The sequence below is a fragment of the Lipophrys pholis genome (assembly GCF_963383615.2).
Source record: "Lipophrys pholis genome assembly, chromosome: 2".
NCBI classification, from domain to species: Eukaryota; Metazoa; Chordata; class Actinopteri; order Blenniiformes; family Blenniidae; genus Lipophrys; species Lipophrys pholis.
The window spans coordinates 33,816,036-33,832,933 of record NC_137636.1 but is presented as its reverse complement, the minus strand read 5'-3'; the positions used below and the strand labels follow the sequence as shown (position 1 = coordinate 33,832,933).

The 16,898-nt window shown below is 44.7% G+C and overlaps 1 protein-coding gene across 1 annotated transcript in view; it reads right to left on the bottom strand.

Moving 5' to 3' along the window:
* itfg1 (integrin alpha FG-GAP repeat containing 1) overlaps positions 1-16,898 on the bottom strand; it is a 213,321-nt gene that overhangs the window by 3,683 nt on the left and 192,740 nt on the right. Inside the window, exons 16-17 of the mRNA XM_080458012.1 lie at positions 11,477-11,559; positions 10,705-10,822 (exon numbers count right to left, since the gene is read on the bottom strand). Of these exons, the coding sequence (XP_080314138.1) occupies positions 10,705-10,822; positions 11,477-11,559 (201 nt within the window). The remainder of the gene's footprint in view (positions 1-10,704; positions 10,823-11,476; positions 11,560-16,898) is intronic.

The following is a 16,898-nucleotide window of genomic DNA, read 5'->3' as shown; positions in this document are numbered from 1 at the left end:
TGTATAATGTTTTCATTTCAGATGTGTTCAAATTATTTCATTTTAAAAGTAGACCCTGTTAAAAATACAACATATTCATAAAAGAACAGTGGTGTAGATGGTAGCTTAACTATCATGTAAAGATTACTTAAATATTACTCCAAACAAAGTAAAGAAAACCTCGTTAATTAATCCTGAAAATCTACATTTATTTACTTGGGTTTTGTAAGTAGATGCAAAGGTACTCTTAAGTCCAATGTACTATCAAACAGTGAGTACATTTTGTGTCGAAGACAGAAAATCTCCAGTAATGTTTACTTGAGTATTCTTGCTGTCAAGTAAACTTTATTTGAATATATCCTAAGTAACATTTACTCCGAATTTCCGTGTGGAAATTTTTCCCTCGTTTTTTCTAACTAAACGTCACTCAAAGTATTTTCAGTGTCGGAGACGTTGAGCCTGAATACACCGCAGGGACGATGCTAAATGCTACATGCTACATGCTAACCTCCAGAATCCTGCAGGGAACAGAGATCCTGCAGCGTCAGCAGAATTTAAAATCTCTGAGTGGTTGTAGATTGAGATTAAAGGCTTCAAATGGACCAGAATGTACTCAATGGATTTCAGGGTAGATGTTTTAAACACTTGGTTATTATTATACTAAGTTGTGACTGAGCATGAGCCATCTGAGTGGACGAGTGCCACTCATCAGAAACTCTGTAGTCCTGACCAGGCTGAGCAGGTTCACAGTAACAACCAGGAGTTCTGCTGCTGTCAAACAGTCGCATATTAAATCAGATCCCTTCATTTACTGGAGACACGTCCAGACCTGCTGTGTATTTAAGCTCCTTTTTCACTGCAGCATAAACTAATTCACCGGAGAAAAAGTGCTGAAGTATCATGATCTCTTTTAAGGAAGTGCAAGAAAAATATTTATCTTAATTAAACTTCTGGTGGAAGTTTATCTCAATAGAGTTAAAAAGGTTAAAAAAAAAAAAAAAAAGGTCATTTTAATTATGTAAATGAACGTAGTAAATATGAGGTCCCACTGTTTGACAGGTCCGAGCAACAAGGAAAGTGTTGTGATGCTCAGACAGCGAGGGGGAACTGAAGAGTTCAGTGTGATGCTGCAGGTTCAGTCGCAGCTCGGCAACAAGCCGACAGACCTGCAGCGTTTCTGAGAAGGACACGTTGCTTGAATCAGAGCGCTGATTCCTGCAGCAACAGGCGACTCTACATCTCCTCCAGTGACTCTACAGTCCCTCTGCAGCAGTTCCCGCTTGTTTAATCTAATTTTATTCTCATTCCGCAGCAAGCGTCTTTCAGTCTCCCAGCTCGAGGTGACAAATGTGACATTTAAGTGAGGAATTTAAACTAAACTACAACCTGCATCCCCTGCAGAGTAACTGTCACTGCAGCTGATAAATGTTGAGTTTACGACCCCTCGGAAAAATAATAAATATGATAATAAATAAAATAATAAATAAAAAAAGGGGTTGGGCTCATTTACTTTCACTGCCGGTGCTGCTGTTTGATAGCTGGAGAGAACGCCAACAGAGCAGCGCCGTGATGAAAGTGGTGGGAAAAGATGGAAACGGATGAAATGACAAACACGTGGACAGAACAAGTGGCTGAAGAGCACGGAACAGCCGGCATTTCTAAAAATGCTAAAAACAAAGAAAATGTCGAGGTCTTAAAAAGCCGTTTGTAAATTCTATAGATTCAACACAAGATCATTTTTTTGTTAAATATAGCAAAACAAGACGGGACTTTCAGAGCAGTGTTCTGTTCAGTTTAAAGTTTGAACATGTTTCAGTCTCCAGATGAAGTTCATACGGTGGTGAAGCCGCTCTGTCAAACCCAAAACAATTGATAATGAGATGGTCCAGCGTTATTTGTAGATCGGTGCCTGTTGTAGTTTCCCCACCACTGCTAACAGAGGGAAGACGCTACAGCCAGCGGGACCTCATGACAAGCTGGGAATCCGTCTGTAATGAGGAAAACCAGCCTCCTCTGATTATTCACTCAATGGAGCTGGTTTTGTATTTAAAGTGAGGAAGTGAATCTTCCTGAACGTCCTGATGTTGACTGATCTGCTGTGTCCAGCCGGAGGGCAGCAAACCTTCAGCCCGTCTATTCTCTGCGGTCAGGTCCAGCCTTCATCCATCTTCAAAGATGCAGCGTCTCATATTGATTGATGTGCTGGTTTTTGTGCCTCTACTTTAATGCAACATGTTTTTGGGGAGCAGGTGAATTGATGTGATGTTTTCTTTCGTCTGGATCCACCGGCCGGGTTACAGTGGAAGCCCCGTCTAATTGAGTGTCGGGGGGAAACCACCAACTGGTGTCCTGACACCGGAACGGCCATTAAGCAGCAGAACATTGATTTGTGTCCATCGAAAGGTCCCGGGGACACAGCGGAGGGTCTGCGTCTGGAAGCCAGTGCTGTTAATGTCAGATAATTAACATCAGCCCAGATTGATCACATCCGCCATGTTGCACCTTTTATTTCCAACGCAGGGTCCCGTGAGCTCAAATACATCTACCAGACATCGCAAGTTTATTGCAATGCCAACATGTGCGGAAAACACAGAAACACTGCTGGGATTATTTCACACAGGACAGAAACACATAAACCAGGAGTGTCAAACACTTTTTAATTCAGGAGCCACAAACAGCCTATTTTCATCTTGAGCGGGCTGGAACGGGAAAATACTGCCATAATAACGTCTAAACTTTAGAGTTTTTCTTTGTTGTGGCTCAGAGTATATGTGATGAAAATGTCTATATTTTCACAAAACAAAACATTTACTACAGAAAATGATGGCAATCTCAACATCAAGCCAATTTTAATGAAACCTTCTAGTGCAAAACACAGTGAAATGTCCAGAAAACATCTCTCGCTGTTGCGTCGTGGGTGTTTTTACAAACTCCATCTGGCAGCCTGGCTTTCACGCTTGTTTACTAGTTTGATAGCAACCAAGTCGCTAGCGTTCATGGCAGCATCACCAATACCTCAGCTTGGGTTTCAGTGTTGTGTTGAGTCGCTACTCTTAAGAAATCTGATATATTTGATAAAAAATGTACAATTTGCTTGGTGGTTTGGCCAGATTGGAGCCTCTTGAACAGCTGGTTTCGGCCCACAGACCTTATGTTTGACACACCTTAACCCAAACCAACGAAAAAAGAGCAGAAATAATAAACACAGGGCTCATCTGGTGTAAACTAGGGGCAAGAGAAGAAGCACTGTCAAGCATAAAGACTTGAACATCGTCTGCATAGAGTGTATGGTCTTCATCAGGATGCCTGCGTGTCTCAATACGACTGGCTGAGGTTAGATCACACCGCTTCACAGGCTGTGCGAGCCTGTTGCCCCGGTGCTGCTGCCCTCTTATCTGACTTCGTTATTAGATGAGCAGATACCTGAGGCGGCCGCGCAAACACATAGAAATGCCAAATGTCAATCAGTGGCTTCTCCCTGACCTTACCGGGTGAAAACCGAAGGGAGAGGATCAGACATTAGACTCTGGTCACACACACCAGATCAGAAGAGAAAGACATGCTACCTATTATCTTTAAATGGTTGTAAGACAAACCCTGACGATGTGTGTGGTGCAAAGTGTTACATCAAGTATCAAAGGTTTTCTCAGATATTCAACTTTAAAGTCAAATTCTGCTTTTGCACCACAGGAGCTCCACTCAAGTCACAGGAACCTTGTATGTTTTGATCAGTGGGATAAGAGTCTACCTGGAACTCTGAGGTGATCCCCTCCCCTGGTAAAGTGTTGGTACTTTGTAAAGCTTGGGAAACTTTAAAGGCGTGTCGTCTTTAATTGACTTCTTGCTGCATTGTATTTCACCCTCATATTTAAAAATCGTTTTTCTTCCTTTATCTCCATTGTGCTTTGCTCAAATAAGCCTGTATGTATTTTACCAACGTTTCGCAAAAACTATTGACCCAAATTACAGGAACTCTTCAGGGATGATTTGTCATCATCCCAGGACCAGTCGATTCGGGGTTGGGACTGAGCAGCTCCTGGAGAAGTGAGATATTTACTCTGATGTGGACACACAGGAGGTCCGCTGTGAACTGTCAGTCAGGGCTGCATCATGGATGCTGCTGCAGCAAGGAAGCTGTCATTAGCCGCCGGTTAGCACGCTGCTAACTCCGCTCTGGAGCTGGCAGCTAATATCTCGGTTTGGCAAGACTACAGAAAGGTGTGAGCGCATTGACTCGGGTCGTGGTTTACCTGTGTGCCCTGCTCAGTGATGCCTATCTGACAAGCTAGTTAGCATCGATATGAGCTAACGGCTAACAATGCTAACTCAGTTCTGCAAAGACATTTGGAGTTGGCGAAGGTATGCGCGTCAAAATAAAACTTTCAGAATATGGACTGGGAGACATGACACTCTGCTGATTGTCCAGCCACTGAGCATGTGCACAACTACTGGCTACTACGGCTGTAGTGTATACGCACAGTAGCAGCGTTTCAGAAAAGTTTGGTGTTTCCTCGTTTCCACTGGGAGAGGGTCGGAGCGTTTCCAAGAGTTCTACCTTGGGAGGCATTTTCAAAAAGTTGCATTTTCAGTGGAACCACGCAACAAAAGTTTTATTTATTGGAACAACGTAGTGATGTAAACGGGGCCTGAGAGCGCCTGGATGTCGGTTACCACATCCAAGGAGTGCGGTGTGATCCAGGGGCACTACACATCAGGTGTGAGCGCTGGCTGTTCCAGGGGAAGGCGTGCAGCGTTCCAGTGTGAACGCCGGGACTGTCTGTCACTCTGTCAGGCAGTAAAAAGCCTTTCACATCCTGTCTGCCTGCTGGATGAGTGAGATCTCGCCTGCGTCCCGACATGACAGACTGACGACAACCAGCCCAGTGTCCTTTTTGGAGAACCAGCAGCTTCCACTCCACTGTGCAGTGAACCTGAAGAGCTGGATCAGCTTTCTTTCTGCATATTTACAGTGTTGGTGCACGTTACCTCTGCTTCCTGTGTAATCAAGTATCAAACAAAGACAAACCTCCACAGAGGAAGAAACTCAGGCTTCACACTGTAAGTTTGGTTCATGCAAACCACCATCAGCTGCTCCAACCTTTACTTATCATGATGTGCTCCAAGTGGAAGACAAACGAGACTGGTGTGAAATTACAACGATCTGCAGTGTCACAGCTGCTTTCAGAAAATAAACCAGTAAAAGCCAATAAAAGTTACATCGAACTGTTGTGATTCTAAAAGAAACAAATATATAAGAGAACCAGAGCGGGCACTCGGTAAAGCGCATACCTTCGCCAACACCACATTTGTCACCATGGAAACAAATGGACTTACAAGGTTATTTGATCCACCACACCACTCCATCCATCATTTGTTATTGGTCACATGTATTGCATCTTGTTATCACTGTTTGACACTGACGCACACACATTTTACACTTTCTGTGAGCTTCCTGACCTTTGACCCCCAACCGCTAACCAGGATAACGACGTCACTGCATCATGTGTCGCGTCAGAGGATAGGTCATCGAAAACGGAACCTTTCAGTGTTAGTTTGACATCAATTAAATCAAAACTGAATGTGTTATGATGAGCATAGATTTTGACCTTTAGACAAAAATCATCAAGCAATACTTGTCTGTAAAAGGAAAAACAATAAGAAAACAACAATAACATCAAAAAACAACAACAAGCATGAGCTAATTTCCATTGTTAGTTGTTCCTTCTTCACAGGTTCCAGGGCCTGCTCCAGAGGCTGGCCTCCGTTGCAGAGCTGGTCCTGGTGCTGCCCGTCTCAGGGAGTGCTTTCTGTGATGGCCTAAATAAGACCAGAACCAGGACCAGCTTGGCCCCGGAGGGAACCCCGTCATCAATAATGATGATAAAGACAACTGGCCTGGCACACACTTCCTCAGAGAATTTACAAGATTGTTCGCAAAAGCGGTTAAACTTATGTTAATTAAGTTATTAGCTGCATTTAGATTAGGCGTGTTAAAAAAAAAACAAGCCTAGCTTTTTGATTTTATTTGTATTTTGAATTGGATATAAGTTACACAGTTTACACTTTACTTTGAAGACTTATTATTTTCATGCTTGAATGATTCTTGCAAAATGATGCATATCTGTTTACCGTTAAGGCAATTTACTTTTATACAAAATTCTAAATTAAAACAGCACCAAATGAGCCATGCTGTGTGTTGTGTCTTGCTGTCAGTATTTTTTCACGTCAGGTTTCTGTGTAGCGCTGTGGTGGAGAAAAGCCTTGACTGAAAAATTAGTGGGCCTCACCAAACTAATCTTTCATTTCTGAAAATAATTAGGTTCAGTCTTCGGCCATCAGCACCCCCTGTTGTCCAATAATTGTCATTTCTATTTATTTTGCTTGGCCAGGGAAAGAATTGAATTATATTAGTGTTTCTCAACCTCAACAATCTCAGTGGCCCTGCTGCCAACATATTTTTTTTTTTAGAGGAAATTACACAAATAATCATGTAATAATAATCATAAACAATCTCTGCAGTATGAGGATGTTGTGTTAATTCCTATTCTTTTATGTTACTTGAACTCACCACTGGCGAATTGGCATGTGACTGGCTGAGAATGGAGAAGGGGGGGAGGGTCAAGTGAGCATGAGGAGAGTGCCTGTGTGTGTGTGTGTGTGTGTGTGTGTGTGTGTGTGTGTGTGTGTGTGTGTGTGTGTGTGTGTGTGTGTGTGTGTGTGTGTGTGTGTGTGTGTGTGTGTGTGTGTGTGTGTGTGTGTGCGCGCAAGCGGCTGGAGGAGAATGAGGAGCAGCTGGTTAATCTTTGCCTGTTCTCTTCAGTAATAAAGCGGCTTCACAGACAAGAAACTCGTCTTCCTTTCCAACATCCTGCAGGACGCTACAACAGTAACGCTACAACAGTAACGCTACAATAGTAACGCTACAATAGTAACGCTACAACAGTAACGCTACAATAATGCTACAATAGCAACGCTACAATAGCAACGCTACAATAGTAACGCTACAACAGTGACGCTACAACAGTAACGCTACAATAGTAACGCTACAATAGTAACGCTACAATAGTAACGCTACAACAGTAACGCTACAATAGTAACGCTACAATAGTAACGCTACAACAGTAACGCTACAATAATGCTACAATAGCAACACTACAATAGCAACGCTACAATAGTAACGCTACAACAGTGACGCTACAACAGTAACGCTACAATAACGCTACAATAGTAACGCTACAACAATAATGCTACAATAGTAATGCTACAATAGTAACGCTACAACAGTAACGCTACAACAGTAACACTACAATACTAACGCTACAATAGTAATGCTACAATAGCAACGCTACAACAGTTATGCTACAACAGTAACGCTAAAACAATAACACTACAATAGTAACGCTACAATAGTAACGCTACAATAGCAACGCTACAACAGTTACGCTACAACAGTAACGCTACAACAATAACACTACAATAGTAACACTACAATAGTAACACTACAACAGTAACGCTACAACAGTAACGCTACAACAGTAATGCTAGAATAGCAACACTACAATTTGTAGCATTACAATTGTAATGCTGCAATAGTAACATACAATAGTAATGCTACAATAGTAACGATACAATAGTAATGCTACAACTGTAATGCTACAACAGTAATGCAACAACAGTAACGCTACAATTTGTAGCATTACAATTGTAATGCTGCAATAGTAACGCTACAATAGTAACGCTACAATAGTAACGCTACAATAGTAACGCTACAATAGTAACACTACAATTGTAACGCTACAATTGTACTGCTACAACAGTAACGCTACAACAGTAACGCTACAATTTGTAGCATTACAATTGTAATGCTGCAATAGTAACGCTACAATAGTAATGCTACAAATAAATAAATAAATGGACTCACTTATATAGCGTCTTTTTGCTGACAACAGTCCCAAAACACTTCACATAGCTCATCACATTCACCCATTCACACACCATTGGTGAAAGGCACTGTTGCTCCAATGGGGGCAGCTTGGGGTTCAGTGTCTTGCCCAAGGACACTTTGGCAGGTAGGCAGGCAGAGATGGCAGAGATGGGAATTGAACCTGCAACCTTCCAATTGGGAGATGACTGCTCTATCAACCACGCTATGCCGCCCATATAGCAGCATAGCTCGCTATTTGGGCGGCAATAGTGAAGCTACAATAGTGAAGCTACAACAGTGACGCTACAATAGTGAAGCTACAATAGTGAAGCTACAATAGTGAAGCTACAATAGTAAAGCTACAATAGTAAAGCTACAATAGTAAAGCTACAATATTAAAGCTACAATAGTGACTCTACAATAGTGAAGCTACAATAGTGAAGCTACAACAGTGACGCTACAATAGTGAAGCTACAATAGTAAAGCTACAATAGTAAAGCTACAATATTAAAGCTACAATAGTGACTCTACAATAGTGACTCTACAATAGTAAAGCTACAATAGTAAAGCTACAATAGTAACGCTACAATAGTAAAGCTACAACAGTAAAGCTACAATAGTAATGCTACAATAGTAACGCTACAATAGTAAAGCTACAATAGTAACACCAAAGTGGCACACAGATAAACCACTACCCGATGCGCTCACACTGGTGCTTCTGGATACTTCCAGAACCGAGGTATTAGCTGCCAGCTCCAGAGCGGAGTCAGCAGAGCAGCTTCCGTGCTGCAGCCCTGACTGACGGCGCACCGTGGAGCTCCAGTGTGTCCACAACAGAGTAAAAATCGTACCTCTCCAGGGGTCGTTTGATCCCAAAATCTAATCGATTGGTCCTTGGATGATGACAAATCCCCCAGGAAGATTTTGTGCAATTCCAGTCTGTAGTTTTTTGTGAAAAGTTGGTCAAATCCATACATAGACACATACAAACCAATAAATACCCTCGGATATAAACATAATGCTGGCACCACATAAAAATCTTGTGAGACTGAGCTGATTTATATTTAAAAGATAAAAAAAAAAAAAAAAAAAAAATATATATATATATATACTGTTGTTGTGTAAATGATTCTCCTGTGTTCATGCAATACATAGTGGAAAACAAATATTGCACACATGCACGCACACGAGCTCGGTGTGTGCTACGCAGCAGAAGTGTAAAACTATTTACTACTTTCCAACAAGTAAATTTCCTCTGGAGACACAAAACATGTTTTAGCTTTAAAATCCATGGTAAATTGATTTCACCTGTATAGCGTTTTTCCACCTGCATCCATCTGATTGAGAGACGAGCCGCTCTACTACCCGAGTTACTAGAGAAATGTCACATTGGTCATACTAAACTGAGAGATTAGACTCCTCTTGAAACACAATGTGGTGAGCAAATGATAAAACATTTATTATTGCTGTATCAGCCAGTGAAAGCTTTGTGAAGCCATTATAGAGGGGCAGTAGAGTCACTACGGAGTCAGTACAGAGGGACTGTAGAGTCAAATGCGGCTCCACAGCTGCAGGTTGCGGACATCTGCTCGATGCTCCATTCTTTCGCTCGCCTTTTTTTCTTTTCTTTCACATTGAGCATCAGTTCAGATGAAACTGATGCTCACACCCACGCCCCCAAAAATAGGGCAATTAGAGTGCTTGTGTGTGTAACCATGCACACACGGTATCCTGCGTTTGGACACACTCGCTCACATTAAGCGCACATGCTCATGGAACAGATGGCTTAGAGAAGATGCCAGAAACTTCCTGCTCGGCTCAGAGTGTGCAGACAGAGGACGAGGAGGGAAAGACACACACAATAAGGTGTACGTTAAAAGATGGGATGCACAATTTAACTGTGTCTGTTTTACTTCGGTTGTGGCATCAGTAACCTTGAAACTCATCTATGAGTCGACTCATCTATAGGACCCTTGACGTCTTTTCAGAGCTGAGGACATAGTTGGGGTAACACCCGGGTCAGGCGAGGGGACAATGCATGCTGCAGGCCAAGTAATGCTGTGTGTGTGTGTGTGTGTGTGTGTGTGTGTGTGTGTGTGTGTGTGTGTGTGTGTGTGTGTGTGTGTGTGTTTGTTTGTTTGTTTGTGCGAACACCTAGCCCAGGAGTGGCTGGGGCACAAAATGCTCATGAACACATGCATGGGGTCCCTGGAGGGCGTATCAACAGCAGTAATGAACAGCAGGTCCACCATGGTGAAAGGACAGAAGACGGCAATTATAGAGGAGCGTCCCTCCAGGTTGTGGCCCGGGAAGACAGACATGAAGTGTGTGTGTGTGTGTGTGTGTGTGTGTGTGTGTGGGGTGGGGGGGTCTCGGTGGGAGGCTGGAGGACTGCAGGATGGGGACAGTGAGACCCATCTGCTGCTGGTTCCACTAATCTGCGCGCGCACACACACACACACACACACACACACACACACACACACACACACACACACACACACACACACACACACACACACACACACACACACACACACACACACACACACACACACACACACACACACACACACACACACACACACACACACACACACACACACACACACACACACACACACACACACACACGTCCCCTGGAAGATACCACTAAACCACACAGTTGTGTATAGTCGTGTGTGTGTGTGTGTGTGTGTGTGTGTGTGTGTGTGTGTGTGTGTGTGTGTGTGTGTGTGTGTGTGTGTGTGTGTGTGTGTGTGTGTGTGTGTGTGTGTGTGTGTGTGTGTGTGTGTGTTGACCTTCTCCTGCCAGTGAAGGATGCCAATAATGACGAGGATGAAGACACACACTCCGATGAGTGCGATGGCCGTCAGCAGGACGCTGTTGCTAGGAGTGAGGTACAACTTAGCGCTCCAGCTGAAAAAAAAGAAAACTGTGTGAGATTTCACATTTCATTATATTTTTCACTGGTTTTATCTGACAGAAAAAAACGCAATGACGTTAGAGGACGGTGCTCATTAGCGTGAGGCTGAGTCCTAATTTGGTTGAGATAAAGAAGAAAGCTTGTGCTCGGGTCTGTTTTAGGTGAAATGTGACCACCTCACAATCTGTTAGCTTATCACGTCTGCGAAGAAAACCTTTTTACTGGTGTTGTGTGTGTGTGTGTGTGTGTGTGTGTGTGTGTGTGTGTGTGTGTGTGTGTGTGTGTGTGTGTGTGTGTGTGTGTGTGTCTGCGTGTGTGTGTGTGGCGAATGACCATCTGGAGCCCCTGCTGGGGGTTTGAGCTACAATGAGCACAGCAACGTCACAACATGAGGACACACGCTGAGAGGTGAGGGCGTGTGTGTAAATCACGAGGATGTTTAGTTGATGCGCTGTACAGACGACGTCTGTGTGGAACTGAAGTTACTTTATTCACTCCAATGAGCCACCAAGTGTCCTCAGATGAGACAAGTCGACTGTCTCCATAGCAACAAGCATCAACATGTGGAGAAAAGTGGAGCTCTGTCAAATCATAACTGGTGTGTATGCTGTGTGGAGGTGTGTGTATGTTCCTGGAGGTGTGTGTACCTGCGGGGTTTGTCGTGAGGGAAAGGGATGACAATGAGCTGAGAGTTGGGGATGATGGCGGTCCACTCCTGCTTCCTTATATCCTGAGAAAAGAAGGAAAACACATGTAAACATGACAGCGGGTACAAATGCAGCTGGTATGTATGTTGAGTCCTGGGAGGCGCAGTAATAAGGTCCCCTGGTCCTCCTTACAGCCATGCAGGGGCTATTTTAAGCTGTGTGTTTAAGACAAAGACAATCTGCTCCACAAAACACAAATGAGTCCGGCTGCGCTGAGGAACACTGCCTCTCCTCCTTCAGCTGCATGCAGGCTTTTATGTGCGTCCTGGTGTTTGCATGGGTCATTAAGTATTTCTGCGGCAGTTTGTGGGAGACTTCAGCCATCTGCAGAAGTCATAATCTCAGTCTCTGTCTTGATAAAATATACATCGTCTTTTCTGGAGTCGTCGCAGTGGAACAGAGGGCTGCTTGGAAAACAGAATTCACGAGAGGAGCGTGGAGCAGCTGCCGGAGTGTTAGCGCACGTTGAGAAAGTACAGACACAAGGTTCAGTGAGGAAAACTGCTGCCACGGAATAAAAACAAAACGTGTTGAAAACAGGTTGTACAGAGCAGAGGGCAGTGGATCCTCTGAGGGGAGCACAGATCAATAAGACTCCACGATATCCAGGCAAATAGTTATCTATAAAATTGTGATTGTCAAAATCAATGTTGTGAAAGAGTCCAGAAGAGGTGGAGTTGACCATGTTGACTGCCTGTTTCCTGCATATCTGCAGTACTGCATGTTTTCCCTGAGCTTCACACTCTTCATCGTCAGGCAGGTTGGTCTTCATCTGAGCGTCTCTGCCGTCAGATATCAAGCTGCTTATACATGAACATCGTGCTCCCTACAGCCATCTGCACCTGCAAGACATGGAAACACAAGACCTCCCAGCCCACAACACCACCCAGAACACCTCCCACGTCAGAACACCTCCCAGCCCACACCACCCAGGTCAGCACACCACCCAGAAGACATCCCAGCCCACAACACCTCCCAGCCCACAACACCACCAAGAACACCACCCAGCCCACAACAGCTCCCAGCCCACAACACCACCAAGAACACCACCCAGCCCACAACAGCTCCCAGCCCACAACACCAACCAGAACACCACCCAGCCCACAACACCACCCAGAACACCTCCCAGGTCAGAACACCACCCAGAAGACATCCCAGCCCAGAACACCTCCCAGGTCAGAACACCACCCAGCCCACAACACCACCCAGGTCAGAGCACCTCCCAGCCCAGAACACCTCCTAGCCCAGTACACCTCCCAGCCCAGAACACCTCTCAGCCTACAACACCACCCAGAACACCCCCCAGTCCAGAAGGCTGATGACATGGAGTCCTCATTGGGGTGAGCGGAGGAGGGAATGACCTCATGAAGCACGTCTCAGGCTGACCTCAAATCCGTCAATATCACCTGGCCTGGATGTCATGGAGTTGCTGGAGACCGGCGACGCTGGAGGAGATTGGTTGACTTGAGTTCCCAACGGAAGAAGCCAGACTGAACTGAACTGAACTGAACTGAACTGAACTGAGAGTTTGTTAGATGAACTTTGTCTCATTGCTCCATTTTCGATTGTTTGGTTTCACATTTATTTTTCATATATAATATTGTGACGAATCCTGGGATGTCCTAAAAACACTGGAATGACTCTTTGAATGTGAAGATGGAGTTAAACAGTCTACTTTAAATTGTGTTTTCAAACCCGTACTCGCAGCGCTGACTGACAGCAGCTTGACTTTGCAGGAGTTTCATGTTTTTACTGAGATATTTGCTGCCTTCAGGCTCAGCATCCAGTGAAGGTACATCTGATACCAGTCGATGCAGACGGCATTTAACATCCGGAGAAGCTACATCATCACTTCAGGTGAGATTTTTGGTGTGTATTTCCTGGACCCTTCCCGGACCCCCTGCTGTGGCTGGTTAGGGGTTAAGAGTTCAGAGGCGAGGGGGCGCGCTACCAGTGATTTTAACTAATCGTGCTTGTAAGCCAGGAGGAATTAACATTCTCCTGTCTAACATTTGGCAGAATGTGGAAGTGCAGCTGCTCTCTAATTGTAATTCTCCGCTCCTCATCAAATGAGAGGAACCACATCTTGCAGCTATTTTGAATGAGCGTGCAGCGGCGGCGCTGCTTTTACATAACAAGCACATTCTCGCCGGCAGCCATTGTCGCTTAGCTCTTGGAAAGCGCTGTCGTCGGTGCGGCAACTGGCGGGGGAGCAGAGCTGGAGACAACGCAGGCTTCCTCTGCTGCTGCCTGGGAGCAGATCCGATCTGGCTGTTTGGAAGAGAAAAGTGTTTCCAAGTCTTCAGAGAGGGAGAGAGATACTCTGATTCAAAGCCAGGGAAACTGGCACACTATGAGAAAGAGGAGACAGAGATGGAGGGTGAGGGGAAACAGAGTTAGAGACTGAAAGTGACAAGTGGGGGACTGATTAGTGGAGTAAACCACTTTGAGCAGCAAAGGAAATCCCGAGGGTGGAAGATAAGTGAGCAGGAGGAGAGAGAAAGATGGAGGAACAAATAAAAGAGAACAATGATTGGACAGAAGATGGAGGATATTCAAGTAGATTTTAGAGACGCGTCTCGTTCTGGGAAGCAGCAGGAGAAGCTCTGGTGGTGGATGAGGCACGACGGGGCAGGCGGTGAGATAACAGGACAGAACCCCAGTCAGGAGGAGGCAAAGATGATGAAGATGGATGAAGATGGTTAAGGAAACTAAACCTGCCCAGAAAGGCCGCACGATATATCACAAAGCTTTGGCCATCACCGTATCATCAGTCGCAGTACACATGCTGCAGAAAACAGGCTTTTCTGTCTCATCACACTCTGCATGTCATATTTATCCAGTCAGATCAGTCCTGCTGCACGAGATGGTGTTGACAACCCATCATGTTTCACTTCATTATGTCAACATTCCCAGGTGGAGGAGTCCAGGTATTTCTTCAACGTGATGGAGGAGGATCCTGAGACCAGCTGCAGTGATAAAGTCTCTGTACTGGACTGTAGTGAAGAGGAGTTGAGCTGTAAATCAAAGCTCTTCACCTCCACCTTTACCTGATCATCAGCTTTAGATCACCTCCACCTTTACCTCATCATCAGCTTTAGATCACCTCCACCTTTACCTCATCATCAGCTTTAGATCACCTCCACCTTCACCTGATTCTAAGCTTTAAATCACCTCCACCCTCACCTGATCCTCTCCTTTAGATCGGCTACACCCTCACCTGATCCTCACCTTTAGATCACCTCCACCCTCACCTGATCCTCACCTTTAGATCACCTCCACCCTCACCTGATCCTCACCTTTAGATCGCCTACACCCTCACCTGATCCTCACCTTTAGATCACCTCCACCCTCACCGGTAGAGATGAGATTCCTCAGCAGGGTGGAGGTCCTCACTCTTCATGATACTGCTCCTCCACACTGAGAGGAACCAGCTCGGGAGATCCACCTGGTCTGGGTCCAGGACCTACTGCAGAGGGTCTACCTCTGGGAGGAGACCTGGTCTGGGTCCAGGACCTGCTGCAGAGGGTCTACCTCTGGGAGGAAACCTGGTCTGGGTCCAGGACCTGCTGCAGAGGGTCTACCTCTGGGAGGACACCTGGTCTGGGTCCAGGACCTGCTGCAGAGGGTCTACCTCTGGGAGGACACCTGGTCTGGGTCCAGGACCTGCCAGGTCTACCAGTGGTTTGGTCTGGGAGGTGGAGGAAGTTAAAGAAGAAGACTGATGTCTGAGCTCCTTTGCTCTTCTTACTGCCACAAAGACTCCGTGTGGACCGAGAGATGATGAAACGTTCAGACCAGAAGTCAGGAGCAGAAAAATCAAGGAAAAAAGACTAAAAACAACAAAGTCATCAAAATAAAACACTGCAGGAGGAAACTACAGACAGATCAAAAAGAACTGAATGAAACACAAACCGTTTGAATCTGTTCCAATAAGAGAAAGAGCACTGTTATGTGGAAGTACAAAGACCACCACATCGTCTACCTTTTATTTATCGTCGGTTAATGATAATATTCAACACAGGTATCGTCTCTTTAACTCATCGTGCAGCTCAGTGAGAGAGGCATTCACCAGCTTCAGCTTTATTCCTTCATCACTTCAGTTTGTGGGGCGACGAAGAGTGAGCAGCAAGAATGGAAATGTGGAAAAAGAAGAGATCGCCTTCCTTTGCATTGAGAAAAGTCATGAGTGGAGGGAGGAGAAACAGAGCAGCATGTATGAGTTGAGTATTCAGCACACAACAGTTTCCGAGGTGTGGACCCAATCATCTGCAATTCTAATGAGCTGCTTCAAGAAACCTTGGTGGGAAAGAAAGAAGCTTCATATTCAGAGTGATGAATGTAGAGAGAGAAGACAGACATGGGGACGTGAGAGCGTGAACTGTTTGAAGAAGAGTACATTAAAACCAGAAAACTAATCAATTATTTACTGTATTAGTACAACATGTGCTGGATGGGTAACAAAGCGCACACAGGAGTCAATTACCGTCGGCATGCGGAGATGTCAAACAAAGATCAGCGTGAAGAAATAAAAAATATTAACTTCTCTTCCAGTGGGGGCTGAATGAGCTTTTATTTTTTTCATCAGTGCCCCAGGTGAGTTTATCAATCACGAAATATATTTAAAAAAAGCTTAAGTAATATCTCGTCGGATCTGAAGTGACTCACAACCTTTCCTCCTTTTAAGCTGTATGGAAATGGAAATGAGCTTCTCTTCACCTCGATCCTGCTGCCCGATCGTACTCCTCCAGAGAAGTGGGCTGAAAATCAGCTGCTTCAAAAGGAAACTGCCACCTGAACACTGTTCACAACACCTGAGAGAAGACTTCACTTATTAGAGCTCAGCGAAACCGTAAAAACACCAGCCTGCTCCTCTTTAGTAGAATAATTCTCTGTAAAACCAGAAAATGGGAAGGAACGATCAACGATCAGCCCGGTTTTAAGGCTGAAGCAAATTAATTATCCTTCATTGTGAAAATATGAACCCAGGTACAGTTAGTGCTGAACTAGTTGAAATGAAATGGACTTTTAATAAACTTAATAGTCACTTCATTAGGCAGATTGTTTCATCTCATATGACCTAGCCCAACAGAAATCATCCATTCTTTGAGACACCCATTATCACATGCAGCCCCAAAGCATGATGATACCTCCTCCATGTTAGAAATTGGATTGGGAGAATTTTTGCTCTTTCTGGGTTTGGAGTGATTTTGATTCTCCTTTTCTCTGTGGCCACTCTACATACTGAACACACAGCGGAACACAAGTCATCCACTCACCCAGGTTGTTTCATGACTTTCTGAATACGGCCGAAGTCTTATTTTTATTCTTTTATCCAATAAGAAGGGTTGTTTCGGTGCAT